The following is a 22,779-nucleotide window of genomic DNA, read 5'->3' on the forward strand; positions in this document are numbered from 1 at the left end:
TTGGATGCCTAACTGACTGAGCCGCCCAGATACCCCGATGTAGTTTTTTTGACCTAAGTAGCCATATAGCATATGGAAAGTACCTGACAAGAAGAAATCAACTTAAAGGCAGCTTGTCTAAAAAAAAAAAAAAAAAGGCCAAATGAAGTAATTTCCTCAAAAGGGCAGCACAACTCCAGGGGCGAGGGGGGGCTGGGTGGCTCAGGGGTTGGGCCTCTGCCTTTGGCTCAGGTCATGATCTCAGGGTCCTGAAATCGAGCCCCGCATCGGGCTCTCTGCTCAGCAGGGAGCCTGCTTCCCCCGCTCCCCTGCCTGCCTGCTTGTGATCTCCCTCTGTCAAATAAATAAATGAAATCTTAAGAAAAAAAAAATGTCCAAAGGGGACTTTTTAGGGGACCCTTGTCCAAGGTACAAAATCAAGGTACAGATTTTTCTAATACTGTAATAATCAAAATAAAGACTTATGGGGCAAAACAAAATTAATTAAATCAATAGTGATGTGGATAGTAAAACTTTTATACTAAGATCCATGAATAATAGTCAAAATATTGTGCCTTTTTCATCCCTGATTATAATAATGGACCTGGCTATTCTTTTCCTTGATCTGATTGAAGAATATTTGTTCTTTTTAATTATCTGCATCACTAGTTTCCCTCACTGATAAAGACCATTAAGTAGGTTCTCTTATGTTCAACATTCTAGATTCAGGAAGAGAGTGGGCAACCATTCATTGTATTAATAACATCATTCAGTAACAAGTATTTACAGACTGGGAGTTAAGGATGGAAAGATGACTAAAACATGAAGTTTGTCCTCAAAGGGAGCACATAGTTTCTCTCCACCCACTGTCTAAAATCAAAAAGAGTTTTCAGCAAAATAATATAAAAATGCTGACAGGTAAAGTGTCCCAGAATTCTTTCCCAGCCCAGTATTTTTCTTGCTGGAAGTCACTCATTTGATAGAAGTGCCAGAGCTTTGGCCCTTCACCTATACAGGAATACATACGAAATAAAAAGCATAAACATGGAATTTATTCTCAAATGGGAAACATAGGAAGTCTAGATTGACAGAAAAAACTTAAGATATATAACATGATGAGCAATGAAAAAGAAACCAAACTTCTATAATTTCTTCATATTACTGCAGATTATTTTCTAATGATAGAAAAAAATTGAAAGTACATAAATAAACTGGTTTAAAATTTATGAAATTTATATAAAATTTAGTTTAGTCTTTATTTCTTAAATTTCAAAATTCCTCACATATTTGAGATGCATCTACAGTTAAGTAAGTCTGATGCCTTTTTTGACCATTTGCATTAAGTTCCAAAGTGCTATTGATATTCTTTCAAATAAATATATTTTGCTCACCTACACTGTTTTTGTGATAACACTTCTTCACATAAAAATAAGAAAATAAAAATAGAGATGAAAGAAGCATTTACAATTTTGCATAATTCAAGTTAGTTAGCTATTTTTTCTATTTTGTTTTAAAATGTACTAATTAGTGTTGTATGGAAGTGTTGAATCACTATATTGTACACCTGAAACTAATATTATGCTGTATGTTAATTCACTGGGATTTAAATAAAAACTTTAAAAAAATACCTTTTTAATAGATACTTCATAATTCTGCAAACCTACTTATAAATTTATGTCTGCTTATTCTGATAAAGGCTAGAGTTTTTAATATATTAAAATTGTCTCCCTAATTATTTTTCCTCAGATTCCTAGAAGTTATTTCTTTATATATTGTTTTTCTTGGCTGTTTACTATTAAAGCATGTCATCTCATAAAAAAATAAAATAAAATAAATAAAAAGTACTAATTAAACTAACTGTGTGAAAGAAGATACTTAAAGGCAGTAGAGATTCCCCTCCATGGTATTCCTTAAGGGAATCCATGTATAGATAAAACAAAGGAGGACAGACAGAAAGAGTGCCATAGTGGAATTTGCCTCATTTTTCCACCTTGCTCTTCTGGATTCTGAGAGCAGTAGTTTCTGTTATTTGCCAAAGACCCAGGAATAAGAAACTCCCAGGAGTTAATTAAACATTATAAATCTGAGGGCATTTGAGTGGCTCAGTTGGCTGGGCAACTGCCTTTGGCTCAGGTCATGATCCTGGAGTCCAGGGATCAAGTCCCGCATCAGGATCCCTGCTGGGCAGGGAGTCTGCTTTCCCTCTGACCTTTGCCTTCTCGTGCTCTCTCTCTCTCTCTCTCTCATTCTGTCCCTCTCAATAAATAAATAAAACTTAGATAAAAACAACAACAAAAAAACAAACAAAAAAACCCCAGAACATTATTAATCTGATACTTTCATTTTTAGAAATGGACTCAGAGAGTTTCTGAAAGTGGACTAAAAGAAGCTTTTATATTTTGAATTATTGTTTTTCCCCTTTTTTGGTTAGGGAATATGCAGTTTTAAAGGTGTTATTTGTGTTTTTAGATCTTCCACAGGTACAGAGAACTATGGAAGGGAATGAGGCAAGTATCAGGAATACACTTATTAACATTTAATAAATCATTTGTTCAAATATATTACTATTTCTGACAGTTATCATTTTTTGCCATTATTGCTCTTAATACATGTGAATTTTTTTTTTCTAAAATGTACTATCACTATTAAGTATAAATCTTGAGGGTTACAAACTAAGATTCCAGGAAATTATCAGAATTGGATCATGTTAACAATTACTTAAAGCAGGTTCTATAAGATGGTGGGCCACAGGTCAAAGCCAACCCATCATGTTTTGTTTGAACAGAATAGTTCTTTGTTTCGGTTTTGTTTTTAATTGAATTTAAAATCCTGTAGAAAAGGCATGAACTCTTTAGCTCCCCATCCTCCCTCCCGCTCCCTATTGTCTTTAGCCCTCTGCTTCCTTGTATGTGGCCATCTCATCTACCTGACCCCAGAGCATCCAAGTGTGCAACCCCTGAATTAAAGAGTTTATTTAATCAATAGAAGAAAATTATAACTTAAAGTCAAATTCTTAACAGTTTCTAAGATGCTTTTTCAACTGATTTTTTCACAGGAGGTACTAAAGAAAGAGATTGGCAGACTAGAAGAATTCTTTCAGTGTATAAAGACCTGTCACCTTCCTCTGAACCCTGCCCTGTGTGTAAAGGGTGTTGATTGTGATGTAAGTCAGTTTATTCAGTAGATAAGTTGAGTATTTTTGTTTTGTATTGTTTAGCTCACCCTGTGTTTTTGAAATGGCAAAAAACAACTTGTAAATTGTCATTGCAAAAATTTTAAGAAAAAGTAATTGAATCCCATCCAAGCTAAGTGTTGCATTTGATGCACTGTGTAAGGTTGAGATCGCACTGGCCTCATCACATGATTTGTTGGTCTAGAAATATACTATCAGTTCAGTAAAAATAAATTAAAAAAAATAAAGATACTGCTCACTAAATTGATTTCTCAATTTATTCAAAATGGTTGATTTGCTGACCTTATGCAGGCTGGCTTTAATTTCATGCTTATTTAGATTATGTGCATAGCCATGCCTAGTACACTAGGATATTATTAGCTACAACACGTCAGTTTTTATTTAATTTAAAATTCATTGACTCACGTGTCAGTGTACCATATAATATATTTTGTGACTTAACTTATGCCTGGAGTGACCTTCCTGGTATCAGAAACAATTTCTTTCTCTTGCTCAGGCTCTGTCAGTCACACTTCTCCAACTTAGAATCATTCTTTCTCCTTTTATCTCCATTAACTTTATTAGCCTCCTTCTCAAGGGCCCAAGAGTAGAAAGCACTAATAGAGGCAGGATTGGTAAGTGAGACTTAAGAGGTGAAGAGGTTAAACTATCACACATGTATAATAAATGTTACTTGACTGACATCATAATACAATCAAGAAAACAAATCCAGCAATTAGGAGAAAAACTCGACCATTATTAATATGAATATAAAAAGTTTTGCTAAAAAGTTGGCATTGTTACCTTTATAACTTTGCTGCCTCAGAAACTTTCCTAATATGCTATGCAAGCATATTTTTGAAAAATAACAAAATAAGACATCAAATTCCACAGACTGTGATATGTCTATCTGGGCTAAAACCCAAATTCATTGCTAATCTTTAAAAATGTGTAACTTTTTAATCATTAGCAATATCCACTGATTAATGTTGCAAATACAGGGAAATGCAGCATTTCAAAGACGTAGTATCTTAAAGTACAAAGAACAGTATGATTCATTGAGTCTAGATTGTGATTTTTTTTGTTTCTGTTTTCTTGGTTTACTGTTGTTTAAGGAGTAGAACAATTTTCTGTTAAAATTCCATATGAGTCTTGGTTTTGGTAGGCCTTGGAGGTATGGGTTATCAGCTCTAATGGGTGGTTGCTGTGCATTCCTGTGTGAAATGGTCAGGCTGAGGATCACCACCCCTAGCACGGCAGCTGAGCCACACTCCTTTCCTATATCTACCTGCAGACAGTAGTACTTTCCCTGAGTCTGGAAAGTATGCCAAGTAAAGCTCCCTCTTTTCTCCATTTGCTGTGGCCAGCTGTGCCTGGCACAATGCTGGGCACCTGTGTGTAGAGCAATAAACAGGGCAGATGTGGCCAGGTGACACTCCCTCTTGGGGAACATTTTAGTCCACTTTAGTCCATCCTACAGTCCTGCAGAACAAGGAAGTCTAAAGGAACATACATCACATCTGAAGATGTGGCGAGTGTGGCAAATTTTCAGTCAGAGCCTGCATCAGAGGATCCATTCTGGAAAGAGCCTCTAAGAGTGTAATGAATATGATAAGACATTTAGAGGCACTCCTCAGTCAATGGTTCATTTGAGAATCTACTAAGCAGGGAAGCCCTATGAATGCAGCAAGCATGGGAAGACTCGTCATCACTACTCCCATCTCATTCCATATCAGAGATTCCATAATTAGGAAAAAAAAAAACCTTATAAATGTGCTTTATGCATAAAAACCTTCACTCAGATTTCCCTACTCATTGACCCTCAAATAACTCATCCTCAGGAGAAGACATAAATTTCATGAGTATAGGAGGCTTTCATTCAGAATAAAATCCTTTTCTAAAATCAAGTATTTCACATTAGTGAGAAACATTACAGGCGACATGAGTGTGGGCAAGCTCTCTGTTCCAACAGAAACCATTTTGACCACCAGAGAATCCATACTGGGAAGAAACCCTGAGAGTATAATGAACATAGTAAGGTGTTCAGTGAGGGTAGATGTCGTATTTGACATCAGAGCCTCCATAACTGGGCAACAAGCACAATAAATGTAGGCAGCAAGGAAAGGCTTCAATCAGAACTCTCAACTTGTTGGCTGTGAGCAAATTCAGACCAGAGAAAAACATTTGGAACTCAGTGTGGCAAATATTCAGTCAGAGTAAATGTCTTGTTTTATGTCACCCGACTTCACACAAGCATAAAACCCCATAAGTATGGAAAATATGCAGTCAGGACTCACATTTCATTATATAACAGAGAATTCACACTAGTGAAAAATCCTATGAATGTGATAAGTATGGGAAGGTCTTTGGTGATAGCATCAACTTTACAATATTAGAGAACCCATCTGGGGAGAAACTTCATAAATGCAATGATTGTGGGAAAGCCATTAGTGATAGTTCACAGTTTATCAGGCATCAGAGAGTTCATACTAGAGAGAAGACTTATGAATATATGACTATGGGAAAGCCTATAGTCAATATTCTATTTTAATCACCATCTGCAAACTACACTGGGGAGATGCACTCAAGCCAATCTACTTTTTAACACATGGCTCTCTAAGACAGAGGACAAAGATCTTAACTTTGAGTTAAGCTCTCTTTCAAAGAATTTTTACCCTTGTCTCTCCTTGGAACCACTAATTACAATGAACCATTTCTTATCTCCCTTTCCATCACTAGGGAATGGACCATTTGGGAAAATGGTTGTAACATAATGTAATCCTTCCCCACTCCTGAAAAAGTAAGGACCACACACTTCATTTACTAATAGGTTTCTTTCCTTTTTTAAAACTATTTTAAATCTATGTCATTAGTGTGTGCTTCTCAAGAACAAGGTCACATCTTTCTTTCTCTATTCCAGCTCTTCCTGTATTCTTTTCTCTATTCTAGTTTTTTTATCTCACCATTTACATAAAATTATCTTCCAAGACTCCAACTCATTCTTTCCCATCTCCTGGTTGTGGCCCTTGCAGTCCACTTTTAACATCTAATCTAAGTTCTCATTGTTTGCTTTTCCCTACCTAGAAAGCCTTTTTAAAAACATTTTTGCTAATCCAAGTTCCACAATCTTCAAATCCATCTCATCTCTGAAAGACTTCTCTTCTTTAAGTGCTTCTTCATCCAACTGCGATAAATGGCCTTGTAAATTATTTTCAGCTTAATGCATGTGTGTTCATACCAACTTTCTGTAGGCTCTTAGGGAGTAGATATAGTACCTCTGATATCACATAGATAATGGTTTGTCCATATTAGTTATCAAATATAAAATATTTTTTGCATGAGTCTCAGAAAGTATACTGCATGTGAAAACCAAAATATAAAACAATGAAGGTAAAATAGCGCCAAGTGATGTAATTAAGAAGAAGGGCTAAGCCTTGTCTTCGTCCTGCCTTTGCCCTTTTTCTCTTCCCTGGACTTAGGATGCCTCAGAGAGACCCCCAAGAATTGAATGAGCACAGTTTGAAAACCACTGATCTAGACTCATTTCTGGACTAATACAGGATTTCCTAATTCAATACCATGACAGAAGGTCATATGTTCCCTGATTGACTGATTCCCAAAGCAAGAATTCATTACTTAATAAGCAGCCTCATCCATTTTCTATAAACCTCAAATTGATTCAATAAAGCAAGGGTTTCTGTTTCTTAGGGATTAGGTTAGATTTGTGTTCATAGGTTAAGTTAAAAATATATATTCTTCCCTCTCCGTTTATACTGATTTCGGACTTCTCAAAAAATAATGACATTAACTGATCCTTCAACATGTATTGATGTCATATTTTACTAAGTTGATAAATTGAAACCATCAAGTTCTTTTCCTTTATTTAGTATTGATTTAACTCTTCGCTGTCAACATGAAGTCTCTAATAGCCTAAAGACATACAACCTTTTAACACTCAATTAGATGTAAGAACATAAAAGGAAAATAAGCAACAAGAAAAGTATAATAGAAAGTAGTCAATATCATAAAGCTGAAAATGGAAATGCAAAGTGTAACTGAAAGAAAGGGAAGGAGGAAACATATGTTGTACTGTTATTTATAAAGGTAAGAAAATACTCATTAACTAAAAGAGAAAAAGAATGCAATATTATTTTTGAAGTACCTAATTAGTGTCAGGAGCTGCACTGTAGAAGGTCTTTTATATCTATTAGGCCATATATCTTAAAGTTACAGAGTTCAAATTTGAACTCAGTCTTTCTTAACCCTAAAACCATATTTCCTTAAAGAATTCTGTAGGGAATGAGGTGCCTGGGTGGCTCAGTGGGTTAAAGCTTCTGCCTTCGGCTCAGGTCATGGTCCCAGGGTCCTGGGATCGAGCCCTGCATGGGGCTCTTTGCTCAACGGGGAGCCTGCTTCCTCCTCTCTCTCTGCCTGCCTCTCTGCCTACTTGTGCTCTCTTGTCTGTCAAATAAATAAATAAAATCTTTAAAAAAAAAAAAGAATTCTGCAGGGAAGAAATAATTAAAAGGAAATATATTTTTGAATAGCAATTTTAGATATTAATCAACTATCATAAACACAATGTCTACATACTACTTAGTTTATTTAAACCTCCAACATATCACCACTGTTCAGTGAGAAAAAGAGTAAAGATTTACAAACTGCCAAGAAGCTACATTTTCAGTTTCTAAGTAAAGGCTTTGGTTAGTAGACCAAAGTTGTTCTATTGCTGTTTTTAATAAATATGTTTCTTTGTTCCAAAGTATAAAAATTATACATATGTGTTATATTTTCTTACATAACATATTATGCAAGAAGCCCATGATTTCAGGGAAAGGGTTCTTTTTGGTTTATTTTGCTCACCATTTTTCTCTTCTCTTTCTATAGGCATGTTCATATTTCACATCTCATGCTGTGCCATTGAAGATTACTTTCATCAATGCTAACCCAATGGGCAAAAACATCAGCGTCATTTTTAAGGTACAAAAACATCAGATTGATTTCACAGGGAGAATTATTGATTTATTTCTTGCAAAAAGAAATTATTATAGTTACTTTCCTCTGATGACAGCATAGAGGATTCCAGTTATTTTTGATTCTGCATTTTTACAGAATTATAGAACATGTCAATGATTAACAATAAATCAATCATTACTGGCTCAAGCTAGTGAACCTGCAGTGCAAAACTTGAGAAGATATGTTTCAGTAAGTGAAATTATACACTTTTGAGTGGCACAGGAAGTGGAATGTGTGGGGAACCCCTAGTGAGAGAGTTTTCTTTGATTTAGATACTAAATTAGAATCAATATTAGGTAAAATTCAAATGATATGTTAATGTAACATAAAATTCTATTCTGCAGGTACTTGCTTATTTTAGTAATTTGGATTATTTTCTTCTTTTCAAATAAACAGAGGCCAAATCAGTCTTTATCATGAATTCCATAGGAAAGTAGAGTAAAAGGTAGTAAAAGAGTTTGGGGCAAGTTGGAAAGAGGGATCAATTAAGAAGCTATGAGTGAAAAGGAAGACTTTGGAGCCATTCGGTTAATTTAATCAAGTGTTCAGCCAAACCAGACAACTAGGTCTCAGAGTAAATTATTTGGTGGATTTTGACTATTTTTGAGGATAATTTTTAGCACACCCATACTTTGGCTTTGACTTGTGTAACTTCAGGCATTGATGGTCGTGAAACACTGCATTTTGGGTGAAGAAAAAAATACCACAAAATTGCATCTCGGAATATTTTTTTTGCATATAATTTAGAAAGCATTTTCAAAACCAAACCTCTTAGTTTAAAAGCAGAAAACTATCCTTCCCCTTTGGACATGTTCCATTTCCTTTACCTATGCATGAAAAATTGCTCCTTAATCATTTATTATGATCAAAGACTATTTATTGTGAACACTTTTAACCACCTTCATAATATGAGAATTCAATGATTTAAAGTCTGATGAATCCTATGTGTGCCGTTTATACTCCTCATCAAGAAGCTCTTGGTATTCCAACTCTATAACAGTATGTACATTTATGGCATACCAAATAATGTTTTAGTTAGAAAGAAATCTCTCTTGGCTGAGAGATTTGAATAAACATTCATCAAGCCTCTCTTCACTAGATTTTGAATCTAAGACATCACACGTGGATGATAAATTGAAAGATTATTATCAGCGAACAACTTTCCAAGCAACTTCTAGTTTGATGGCTGAAGCTTCTGTAATCATTTAAAGGAAAGTTCTTATTTTCTTTGATCCTCTCTCAGAAACACAAGGTGTTCTTAATACTAACAAAACAACTGTAACCATCTTAACTTGGGCTGGAAATGTATCTGAGGAAAGAAATGATATATATCATATTTGAAGGCCTTTAATGGAACTCAAAGAGAAATCCAGAGTCTCTAATTTTGTTTTTAACAGGCTGGAGATGATCTTCGTCAGGATATGCTTGTTCTGCAGATTATTCAAGTGATAGACAATATTTGGCTGCGGGAAGGCCTGGATATGCAAATGATCATTTATAGATGCCTATCCACAGGGAAAGGTCAAGGTCAGTATAGATTAGAAAGTGATCTGACTTACATTATTTATCTTAAACATTCACTGGTAACATGACACCAAACTTTCCACAGCCTTCATTTTAGACTATAAATTTTAAAGTCAAAAGAACCATACAACGTCATTCTTTTTTCTTAAAAATAATTATTTTCAAAAGTGGGTAAGTCAAAGTAATTTAGGATGTCAAAGAATATATTGTCTTTTTTGATATTAATCAGGATTTTGACAATCCAAATGTTAACTGTGGTGTCCTTTTGTGTGTCTTTTGTATGTTTTTTCTTTTTTAAAAAAATAATAACAGAAGAGCTTATTCATTCAAAAAATTCATTCTGTTGCCTATTAACACAAAATTTACAAAGTTGCAAATGCTTGAATGAGTTCTGAACTATCTAAATACATTATAAATCTGCATTTAATTTCTAAAAGACTTTTTTTTTTTAAGTTTTTTTATTATTTATTTGACAGACAGATCACAAGTAGGCAGAGAGGCAGGCAGAGAGAGAGAGGAGGAAGCAGGCTCCCCACTGAGCAGAGAGACTTATGCCAGCTCGATCCCAGGACCCTGGGATCATGACCTGAGCCGAAGGCAGAGGCTTTAACCCACTGAGCCACCCAGGTGCCCCTCTAAAAGACTTATAAATAAATCATAATTTCAGTAGTCAAAGATGACCAAACATGCAAATTTTGAACATACTTATTTTCCTTTATAAAAGCCAAGATATTAATATGGAATTATAATTACATTTAATACACATTTTCAATGAAAGTACCATCAATGGGCCACCCAAATTACTACCATCACAAGTAAAATTTGCACTTAATTACAATCACGCTAAATTGAAGAAATAATTCCCAAGATACCTTATAATCTTCTTTGAATGTGGTCACTGCCACTTAGAATTTCATTCAACTACTTGGTGGGATAGCAAATACAACTGCATAAACAAAAGGATAAAAAATCATAGAACTAGGGGCACCTGGGTGGCTCAGTCATTAAGCATCTGCCTTCGGCTCAGGTCATGATCCTGGGGTCCTGGGATCAAGCCCCGCATCAGACTCCCTGCTCAGCGGGAGGCTTGCTTCTCTCTCTCCCACTCCCCCTGCTTGTGTTCCCTCTCTTTCTGTGTCTTTCTCTGTCACATATATAAATAAAATCTTAAAAAAGAAAAAAACGGTAGAACTAGGGAACGGACCTAGAACCATGTAGTTGTTGTGGTGGTGGTGCTTGTTGTTATTCAGGCAGAACTACAATTTAACTCTAACAGAAAAACTATCACTGTCCGCCCCCAAGTACCTGAGGTCCCACCACAAAGCTCAGCACCCCAGCCAAATGTTTGGAAGCACCTCCATGTTGGCTTAACTTGCAACCTAATACTTCCGGCTGACTCTGTAACAAGTCATGCTACCCAATTATTTTGATTTTGATAATAGAGCTCTTGCTTTCATGACAAGTATCCACCCCTGAACCCTTTCCAAAGCTCTAGTTCCTAAGAGTATCACTGATACTGTGAGATTGCTATTCCTTGCATTTACTCTCCTTTTTCTTACATAAAGTGACCTAATTCTTTCAAATCCTAATGTATTGAAAGAGTAAGAATAAAGCTAGATGAGCCAAACTGAACTTTTTGATGTCACATAGATTACCTTTTCTTCAGAAATTGAATATATCACGGACCTCAGTGAAATTCTTCAATTGCATGTACTCATTTCCAGTTTAAAATTATAGAATTTAGCAGAGTCTAAATCTTTAATAAAGTTAATAAAATGACCTGCAAAATGAATGTAGACTTGCCCAAAGTTGCCGATGTCAAAAAACAAGCTATTAATCCCTCGTATCTACCGATAATCATCTATAGTTGTTAGGATTTGAAAGGGCATTATACTGGCAAAATACTTTTTCAAGAAAAATAGGATCATTAAAGCAAACATCATGTTTAGGAGATCAGATTCCATTTTTAATATGCTTCCAAGACTTACTGAATATCTGTTTTTTTCAAGAAATCTCGCAGGGTGCCTGAGTGGCTCAGTTGGTTGAGTGACTGCCTTCAGCTCAGGTCATGATCCCAGAGTTCTGGGATCGAGTTCTGCATCAAGCTCCCTGCTCAGTGGGGAGTCTGCTTCTTCCTCTGACCTTCCCCCTCTCATGCTCTCTCTCTCAATTTTCTCTCTTTCTCAAATAAATAAATTAATTAAATCTTAAAAAAGATATATATGTATATAACAAAGTAAAATTAGAAATACTAAAATGAGCTATACAGAGTTGCTGCCCATAAAGGACAGTACATTCGAGGCCAGAAGTTTTCACGGCTTTATCAACATTATTGTTGATTATAATTCTCATGGCTACTTTGTATATGATGTCCTAGGAGCTTTGGGGGAGACTGTCAGGGCAAATAAAATTTCTTTAAGATTTATTTTATTACTGGCTCTCCAAATTTGATGGGCCTTAAAATTACATAGGGAAATCCAAAGCCTAGGCCCCAACCAGGTACTAAATCAGGTTTTCTACTTAGGCATTGAAGAGCGGAGGGAGTTCTCAAGTCTCTGGGACCATAAAAAGCTGCTCCAGTGTTTCTTATGCACCATTTTGAGAGCCACTGCCTTATGTGATACCACCTTAAAAAGTTTTGTCCCTAAGAACCCTGCTATTTAAAATGTGACCCATGGTCCAGCAGTGTTGACATCACCTGGGAGCTTGTTATAAATGCAGAATCTCAGGCCTTACCCCCACCCTAAAGAATTAGAACCTGCATTTTAACAAGGTCCCCAAGTGATACATATATGCACTAAAATTGGAGTAACTTTGCATTGGAGGACTACAAGAAAAGAACTACACATATTACTCAATGCACACAGAATTGTTATAAGTATTTAAAAGGTGTGTCATACATACTAGTTTAAAAGGTATAAAATATAATTTATGATTTTAATTGATACACAGAATTTAGCCACCATGATTATTATAAATTAGGTACAAGGTTTTCAGAGTAGTCAGCAATGTAAGTGTTATGATAAATGGCTTGGGATTTAGCAAAGATTAGTTCCCTAAAGACAAATGTGATCTTAAAAGTAACTGACATTGCTAGAGCACAGTATCTAAATGGTGCTAATAATGTAAATCTTAATTTTGGTCACGGTCAGATGTGAGGCAGTGAAGCACGAAGGAGCCAGATAGGAGGTGATTTCCCTTTGCAAGTATTAAGTGGAGGAACTAGAAGAATGAGGAGGGAAATGTTCAGGATTAGGAAGAAAGAATCACCTCTTTCTAAAGCAATAACATTACTACTACATGTAAATGCTTTACATTTGCTATCTCAGTTAATACACATGAGAAAATCTGCACAAGAGCCAAATACTGTTGGCTATAATATTAAGAATACGCCCAAGATTTACTTCTGGAGTGTTAAGTTAGTTAGTCCCTTCCTTCCTTCTTCCCTTCCTTCCTTCCTTCCTTCCTCTCTTTCTTTCCTTCTCTCTCTCTACAAGTTATTTCTGCAACCATTCCGTATTCTATTCCCATTCCCCTTGTCCCCATGTTTCCGATCCAGCAACGTAGAGGCCTAAAGGTCACAACTGGGCTATTAACTATTAAGCGAGATTAAGGCTGCAACCAGTTACTACTGGCCAAATCCAGTACAGAGAAATGTATCATTTACCAAGACAATTTGTTTGCTCATTGTTTAATTCAAATGTTTTTAAGATAGATCATGAAAACAGTTTTAAAAATTCAACCATGTCTCTTTTCATATAGTTACATTTGGGTCTTTGGTCCCTTAGGACATTTGAGTTTTCAGCTCTTGCATTGCCAAAATTGTGGAAATCAGGAATTCTAAACTTTTATGTCTTTCAATGATTTTATTTATAGAACTGTATATTACAGGTTGTTTTGTGCACATTATTCCTGGGACAGTTTTAAATATGGGTCTAAATTGCTCTTCTGTGCAGAATAAAATCAGAAGATCTGAAAATATTTGCATTATAATAACCTAGGAACACAATGAAAGAAAGGAACGCAGTCCTTGATGGATACATGGTCAGTGGGGCAAGGGTTCTACTGAACCTCAATCAACATATGCTTCTCCTTTAAAAAATTATTACCATAGTTTCTCTTTAATGTTGACTGGAAAGGAAGGAGCAGGTGGCTCTCCACGTTTACTGCCGTTATTCTGTTCACTCCTAGGAAAGGGACATTTAAGGGTGAAGATTTTATTAACCTGAATATTAATTTTTATAATATATTTGACATATTTGTTATAGAGATTGTAGTTGGTTCTCTTTCATCATAATTATGCTTGTTATACAAATTTGAATGTCCTCCTTTAAACTGCAAATGAATGCACAAGTTATATGTTAATTAACCCACTACCTCATTGACTCAGTGGGAACTCTTTGAGACCATTTAGACTGGCTCTCTACTGTAGTTCAAGAAAAAACAGTAAAGATTCTTCTGAAAGATCTGATCCAAACACTACAAGCAACCTCATTGCTCCCCAGGATTCAGAAAAATTAGAAAGAAGGTCATCTAGATAAGGCTCCTTCAGAAAAGAAGTTTTGCCAAGAAAAGGGTAACTCACATTAGTGCGATTATTGTTGCTGCATAGATCAAGATGTGTTTCCTAAGTATTCCTCATCCTGGGAAGTCAGAATACTTCTATAATCTCTTTTTTAATCCACCAGGATTGGTGCAGATGGTACCCGATGCCATAACCCTAGCAAAGATTCATCGCCATGCTGGGCTGATTGGACCTTTGAAGGAAAACACAATCAAGAAGTGGTTCAGCCAGCACAACCATTTAAAGGAAGATTATGAAAAGGTTTGTCCTGCTGTAGTTAATTTTAAATAAGGTGATAAATCAGAATATGCTCTGGATCATTAGCTATTGTAGTTGATGAAAAAGTAAATTAAGTACACCTTGAGTGTACTCAGTCATTAGCTTAGTAATGATAACCCAGTTTAAATGGTATATTAACTAGATAAAATTTCTGTATTTGGTTTTACTTCTTACAGCTATCTCTGCTGAGATGATGCTCCTTGAAATCACTCTTTCAAGTTACCTCTGCATACCTGTACACAATCTCCTATTTCTATAAATCCTCCTCCTTCCTTTGCAATGCATTTCTTCTGCTGAGCTCTACCTTTTTAAGCCTTCTTCTTTCAATGTTTGCAGAAGGCATAGTAGTTTTTTTATTTTTTAATATCTCAGAACTTTACAAAATGTAGTGTTTTATTTAACTGCAAACATTTTTCCCACTTAACTTCATGCTGGCATCTGGCCTGCAGTGTACAGTTGTGCAGGTTCTGCCCTATACCAGAGCTCCCAGCTAATGGGATGAGTCGGTTAAAGCCAGGCTTTGTTCCACTTGCCAGGGCATGAACTGGTACAACAGGATGTACCCAGAGGCAAAGGCACCTTTATACTAATTCACACAAAAATAGAATATGGTCGAACATTGGATTTGTTTGGAATTGTCCAGAGCACTGAAATTCCTTCATCCTAGGAAATGCCTCAGTCCTGAGCAAACTGGGATGATTGGTCACCCTACTTAGCACAGGCCATGATAGAGAGACCCAAGAGTTCATCTATTCCAGGCTTCTGTGAGATTGGAGTAGAACAAATTACAGGCCTTTGGATGTCAAATAACAAAGATAAGATGACATTATCTTGAAATCTATTTTTTTGCCATTCCCACAATTATAACTTGAGTTTTGAACAAATCTCTGGGATTATATTAGAGATGTTTTCACACAGATTTGCCCTTCACAGCTACCATGTAAGGGCATCTTTTATTATCTTCATTTTATAAGTGAAAAGTATCTAGATAGACAAATTAAATGACTTGTTCAGGATCTTGGGATATCCAGAACTAAGACATGAACTAGGTTCAGTGACACGGATTTCCACTCTAGCATGTCAGCCACACCATTCTAGGAGACCGATTACCATGGCCCAATCAATCACTCATGGTTACACCTTGGTTACAAAGTTGCATCATTGATGAAAATGATGTATACCCAGGAGACCATTTTGAAAATAAAGAGTAGTTTTGGCAAGAAACCTCTGTTTCTTGAAGAAACAGAAGCCACAATTGACTCAGTGGTTATCTACTTCCACCCACGAAGACATTCACTGATATAGACCATACCAAACCATTTTTGGACAACAAGTGGATGACCTATGTGTAAGGATGTACATAATATATTACACAAATCTCAATATGGCTTTATCTGTGTTAAAAATTCAAATATTCAAAATTGATATTTTAAATTTCTCTGGGGATAGGCAATATTGAGCCATATTGTTTCTTCTTTTACCTTGAAAAAAATCATTCAATATTGTATATTTGAGACATCAAAAAAACCCACACCAGGAATCCTCTTCAATAAACTATGAAAATTAGAACCAACTGAGTAAAAGGGGTATTTTGTACAATTTCAAGGGAAACATTCATTAGGCCAAAGAAGAATTTGCTTCATGTTCTTCTGTAGCATATCCAGAACTAGTCATTTAATCATAATCTTCTCTCAACTGAGATGTAGAAGTAGTTCTCAATTATGTAATTTTGCTTTTTATGATAGTTTTTACTATTAACTCTGATGCTAACACATTTGCTCATTTTGTGTGTGTATTATCTTTGTGTTATTGTTTTTCAACTGATTAGGCCTTGAGGAACTTTTTCTATTCCTGTGCTGGCTGGTGTGTGGTAACGTTCATCCTGGGAGTCTGTGACCGGCATAACGACAATATCATGCTGACAAAGTCAGGCCACATGTTTCATATTGACTTTGGAAAATTCCTAGGTCATGCACAAACATTTGGAGGGATAAAAAGGTCAGTGTGCAAATAATGTTTTTTTTTTTTTTTAAAGATTTTATTTATTCGACAGCAGAGATCACAAGTAGGCAGAGAGGCAGGCAGAGAGAGAGGAGGAAGCAGGCTCCCTGCCGAGCAGAGAGCCCGATGCGGGGCTCGATCCCAGGACCCTGAGATCATGACCTGAGCCGAAGGCAGAGGCTTTAACCCACTGAGCCACCCAGGCGCCCCGCAAATAATGTTTTTTAGAGTAATTAAGTAATGTCCTAGAGTGATGTATGCCTTTGCATGTAATGGCAAAGGAATCCAGCAAATGACTGACTGCCCATCTCTCACATCCCCCCAAATGACACAAACATGTTTATATATCTAATAAGATTAAAGGAAATATTTTTTCCATAGATTGTTAATGGAATAAATTAGGTTTCCTCAAATTGTTAGTGAACTTCTCCCATGAGACACTAATCCTATTCTAGGCTGAATTGTCTGAAATATAATATTTTCATTTTTTATAAACCTTGAATGGACAATGAGGCATGAATTCATGGTCTCAATACATCTGGTATATTGCCCATAGCAATCACCACCCCTGGTCTACATATCATAAAACTAGCACATTTCCTACACTGAGATCGCATTGAAGAATTCCAAAAATACCTAGTGAGTAACTACCATTCAAGGCTCTGTGGCTATAACCGTAAACAAGGCAGACACAAACCCTGATCTCTTTCTAGTAGAGATGACACACATTAAACAAGTTAACATGCAAAGAAATGATACGAGGAAAAGAGGAGTTTAATTTGTTAATAAGAAACTAAAGCAAAGAAATGGAATAGAGAGTTACTGGAGCAGGGATCCTATTTTAAAGAGGCCTCTAGGAAGAGATGGGACACAACTGTATAATTAATGATTCACCTTGTGGAAATCTGTGAGGATAGTATTCTAGGAAGAGAGAGCACCAAAAATAGCAGGGTTCGGGGCAAGCTGTTGATGGATTTCAAAACTCTTTCCTGCTGTCTTGTGAAGTAATGAGACAAGATAGGAGTCTACTACAATGATTACGGCAAGACCTTAATGGAAAGGAAGTGGTAAAAACTGACAGATTGAGAATTTATTTTGGAGTCAGAGTCATAGGACCTGCTAATCACTTGGACACTTGGCATGATTAATGGGCTGGGGGAGGGGCTTAGCAGGTAGGAGAAGAAAGGAAAACACTCAAGGATGACTCCTGGATTTTTAGTCTTAATAAATAATTTTATCATTTACTGAACCCAAAAAGAACTGATGGATGAGTAATTTTTTGTTTTCTTTTATTTGTACTGGGGCAAGGAAACCCAAAGTTTAAGACTAAAAGTCCCTTGCTTTAAAAAGATACTTCACCTGAAAGTAGAAATGGAATCAAACCATTCTAAAGTGTAATCAGTCACTTTTAGCTAAAAGCAGCTCCCCCATAGAAGAAATAATGTCTTCTACAAGATAGCACGATGAACTTTCATTAGATGGCCATTATCCAGTATTAAAATGTCAGCATAAACTACATAATATGATTTTTCCTATTTTGTAGAGACATACAAATGGAATCACTTCACTTGTTATTCTTCCCAATACACTGCCTTCCAAACTGACTACATTGGGAAAATTCACCACATCTGCATTCATTCCTTAAAAATCTACTCAGGATTGTCTGTGTGCTGAGGACTGTAATAACCTTGGGGACACAAAGTGTAATAGTCCACATTTACCACCTCAATGGGTTTTGCTCTTAGAATACTAGAAGACAAAAACATGAATAATCACTGTAAAATGTAGAGAGGGCAGACAGAGAGTTGTACGGACTTTTAGAACATCCATAGAGGCAGGATACCTAGTTTATGAAAGATAAATGTTAACTAACGTACATGAACATAGACATAATTTACTTATGTAACATGTTTTCTCTAAAATCCACCCTTTCCCAGAAATTTAAAGATTAGATTACAATTTTGACATCTTTGTTTTTTTTGCTGTATGGTCCACTGAAAATGTGGGTTAACCCTTATTTATTTAACTAGCAATAGTGTTGACCATAGTGGTGGTTAAAATATATATATATAAATATTTCATTCCTACAGAAAAAGTTAAGGGAGACATATAAAGTAAAGAACAAGTTACTGGGGCGCCTGAGTGGCTTAGTGGGTTAAAGCCTTTGCCTTCGGCTTGGGTCATGATCTCGGGGTCCTGGGATGGAGCCCCACATCGGGCTTTCTGCTCAGCAGGGAGGGTGGTTACCCATCCCCCACCACCTGCCTCTCTGCCTACTTGTGATCTCTGTCAAATAAATAAAATCTTAAAAAAAAAACAACAAAAAACAAGTTACTGAACAATATGGTAAGTGCTGTAATAGAGATATGTCCCAGGGTGTATAGAAAAGGTAGAGCCAAATTTGTTTGTTTATTAATATTACAACAGCTGCTGCTGCTTCTACATTTGGCAGGTTTTTTGACATATAATATTATATTAGTTTCAGATGCACAGCATAGTGAGTCAGCAATTCTATATATTACAAAATATTCACCACAAATGTCACCATCTGTCACCCCACAGTTATCACAGTGTTATCATATAATAGGGACATATATATATATATATATTCCCTATGCTGTACATTTTATCCTTCTGACTTATTTATTTTATAACTGGAAGCTTGTACCTATAAATCCCTTTCATCTATTTTGCTATCTCCTACTGCCCTCACTTCTGGCAACTACCAGTTCTGGGTATTTATGAATTTGTCTCTGTTTTTGTTTGTTTGTTTGTTTTGTTTTGTTTTGTTTTTCAGATTCCACTTACATAAGTGAAATCATATGATATTTGTCTTTCTCTGTCTGATTTATTTCACCTAGCATGATACCTTATGGATCCATTCATGTTGTCATGATAGCAAGACTTCTTTCTTTTTTATGGCTGAGTAATATTCCATTGTGTATATATATGCCACATCTTTATCCATTCATCTATTGATGAACATAAACATAGGGGTGCATATATTTTTTCAAATTAATCTTTTCATTTTCTTCATGTAAATACTCAGAAGTGGAATTACTGGATTGTATGGTACTTCTGTTTTTAGCTTTTTGAGGAACCCTCATGCTGCTTTCCATAGTGACTGGACCAATTTACATTCCCACCAACTGCACAAGAGTTTTGTTTTCTCCATATCCTCACCAACATTTGTTATTTCTTGCTTTTTGGTATGAGTTTTTCTAACAACTGTAAGGTGATATCTCATTGTAGTTTTGATTTGCATTTCCCTGATCATCTGTGATATGCAGCATCTTTATATATATCTATTGGCTGTTTGTATGTGTTATTTGGAAAAACGTCTATTTAGGTCCTCTTATGGCAATTTTAAATCTCTTTTTGTGCAATGTCTGAGGTGCATGAAAATGTACCCAGCACAGATCCTCACTGTTAGTAGGTTCTTAATATTGCTTTTCAGGTAATAAACCATTCATAGGGAAGCCTTCAATCATTCAATAATTATTGATTGGATGAACAAAAATGAAGTTAACACTGTCTTCCTTTGAGATTATTGATTATTGTTCACCAGTTAAGGGGCCAGCTGCAGCACAATGATCCATTTGGATTATTATTTGCAAGATTTTATCTCCACCAGTGGCTATCTAAGACTCATTAGCAATGTCCCTTTGGATTTCTCTCTTGAAACTGTTACTTCTGAATTTGTATTCTAACAATTTTCTTCCAAGTCTCTTTTGGCTGTGTCAAGAGTTCATTTGAATGCTGTTTCATAAGATAGGTGACTACTTCTGTCCTAGGACCGGTGGTTGTTGTTAATGGTTGCTAGGTTGACAGTAGGCTTCTTATAAATCAAACTTCTGTATCCCCCATGACACATGAACATTCTTATTTTTACTACCTTTTTTACATTACAGACCTGATCTTTATCTGTTTCTTTAAAGATTTTAATTTTTTATTTGATCGGGAGAGACACAGCACAAGCATGGGGAATGGGAGAGGGAGAAGCAGGCTTCCGGCCGAGCAGCGAGCTAGATGTGGGGCTCGATCCAAGGATCCCAAGGTCATGACCTGAGTTGAAGTTAGATGCTTAATGACTGAGCCACTCAGGCTCCCCAGACCTGATCTTTAGAGAAATGTCTAGCTTCACCTAACTTCTTTTAAACACCCACTAGACTTATTAATAACCTGCCCATAATGTACAAAGCCAGGCATGTAAATCATGCCCTAGAACTATCCTACTCTCTAACAGTCTAGCAAGGCCATATAATGCTCTAGTAATAACCAATAATATCCAGGATCATACTCCTTAACATAATTACATGTATCCCAGAAAGTATATGTATCCCAGACGCATGTGTTTCTACTACTATCTACTCCTTAAACACATGGAGGAGGAAAGTATTTGTATAACTTTTTAGGTTTACAAAGGCTTACTAACACATATCAAGTAATTTCACTTCATAATCCACTTGCCTTGATCATTGCTCAACTGCACACAAAGAGTCATAGTTTAAAGTTGGGGGTGGTTTATGGGTTGGCAAAAAAGAAATCACGTACACACATAAGACCGTCTCTAATGTAGATACAGCCTTCAGCCAAGGTTACAGAATTTAATAATGGAAATTAGCAGACCAACAGAGCAGAACCAGTTGTAGTATATCTGGGGATAGATTTTCCTTTGATCTTTGGTTTCTTTAAAAGGAAGAATAATGAGGTGATGTTTTCCTTACAAGCAGGATCTTGAGAAAGAAACTGATTTCTTGCAGGGCCATTGCCCTTTAATATTCATGCTTACATCACCATTCCGGAACATCTCACACTGAAACATTTATGTGATTCTGTTTAGAAAATGTTCATAGACATTGGCTCTCCTGATTCTTGGATTATATCGAGTTAGCCCAGCAACACTTTCATTTGGAATTCTTGCCCAGATGTCCCTGAACCATTCTCCTGAATTCATTTTACCAGAAATCTGGAAAGCCCATGCTTAGACCAAATTGGAGCCTCCTGTAGACTTTCTAGCTTTGAAGAGAGAAGAAGAAATGTCATCTCAGCTATGAATATGAAGGATTTCAGATCCTGTATATAAACAAACAGTCCTTCCTTAATGGTTTTAATTATGAGATTAGATAAAGAGGATTTACACCAGTGGATTAAATCACAGGGCAATTCAGCCCTAGCATCCCTTAATGATTCTGGGGGAAATTTGGCTAATCCTTACAATGGAAACAATGAAGAATTTCACCAAGTTTCTGAAGTTTTTTCTGGTTTTTATTTTGAAATATTGCTTCATTATTATCTTCTTTATTTTCTCTCACAAAAATTCAAATTAAAGTGGTTAACAAATTATGCATCCACAGTTTTGCGCTCAAATTTCCCTTGTAACAATGATTTCTACATTGCAATTTTTTCATTATGTGAAAGCTATCATTGTAATAAATCGCAAATTTCAACTCAGTAATTTCTTGATGGTGACTTTCTCTTATAGAGGAGGAAAAATTAAGGAAGGCCTTCTTTGGTGATGTTTATTGTTCTTCTAATTCATTGTTTCATATTTGTATTTTTCCAAACTATATTTTCACAATCTATGTGGTCTTTTACTTCAGTAATACTAGACTTGCATGAAGTCTTTAATTTTAGAGGTTGTATGAGTGGTGGTTAAGCTCAGATACCCTGGAGATACACCGTATGATTTTTTTCGTTAATTCCATACTACAATGTACTAATGATGTGACCTTGAACAAATGGCTTCTCTGTGATTCAATGTAGTTTTTTATGAAACATATTTTTTTGAAGATTAACTGATACGTGTGAAGTGCTTAGAAGAGTGTCTAGCATTGAGTAAAGGCTCGAGAAATGTTCTAATTAACTGTAGTGTAAGTGCTTCAAATGAAGTGACAAGAAATGAGACTGCATTTCTAGGTGATTATTGTGTCTTTATATTTAAAATTATTTGAATATCTTATTTTGGTACTTTTTTTAAAGTATGCAGTCTGAAACTCATGAGTTGAACTTTTTAGTCCTTAAAGTTCTCTGAATTTGAGGCTTCTTAACTGACAGATTGCACTGCAATCTTTTTTACTACATTGCAGTATTCTTCAGGTTTATTTAGACTATAAGGTATTTCACGAAGTCATTCTTGACTTCTGATATAATTTCAGGCATAAGCAGAAGTGTCCTCGACCTGGATCAAGCTAGCTTGATTTTTTTCACCAGTGAAGTGGGCTGGCTTGCAAGAGCATATTGT

General features: G+C 35.9%; 1 protein-coding gene across 1 annotated transcript in view; it reads left to right on the top strand.

The window, feature by feature from the left end:
* PIK3C2G (phosphatidylinositol-4-phosphate 3-kinase catalytic subunit type 2 gamma) overlaps window positions 1-22,779 on the top strand; it is a 350,852-nt gene that overhangs the window by 218,224 nt on the left and 109,849 nt on the right. Inside the window, exons 20-24 of the mRNA XM_032855093.1 lie at window positions 3,035-3,142; window positions 8,039-8,131; window positions 9,565-9,694; window positions 14,380-14,516; window positions 16,363-16,532. Of these exons, the coding sequence (XP_032710984.1) occupies window positions 3,035-3,142; window positions 8,039-8,131; window positions 9,565-9,694; window positions 14,380-14,516; window positions 16,363-16,532 (638 nt within the window). The remainder of the gene's footprint in view (window positions 1-3,034; window positions 3,143-8,038; window positions 8,132-9,564; window positions 9,695-14,379; window positions 14,517-16,362; window positions 16,533-22,779) is intronic.

Source organism: Lontra canadensis, unplaced genomic scaffold, assembly GCF_010015895.1.
Source record: "Lontra canadensis isolate GAN:19392208 unplaced genomic scaffold, GSC_riverotter_1.0 scaffold9, whole genome shotgun sequence".
Taxonomy (NCBI): domain Eukaryota; kingdom Metazoa; phylum Chordata; class Mammalia; order Carnivora; family Mustelidae; genus Lontra; species Lontra canadensis.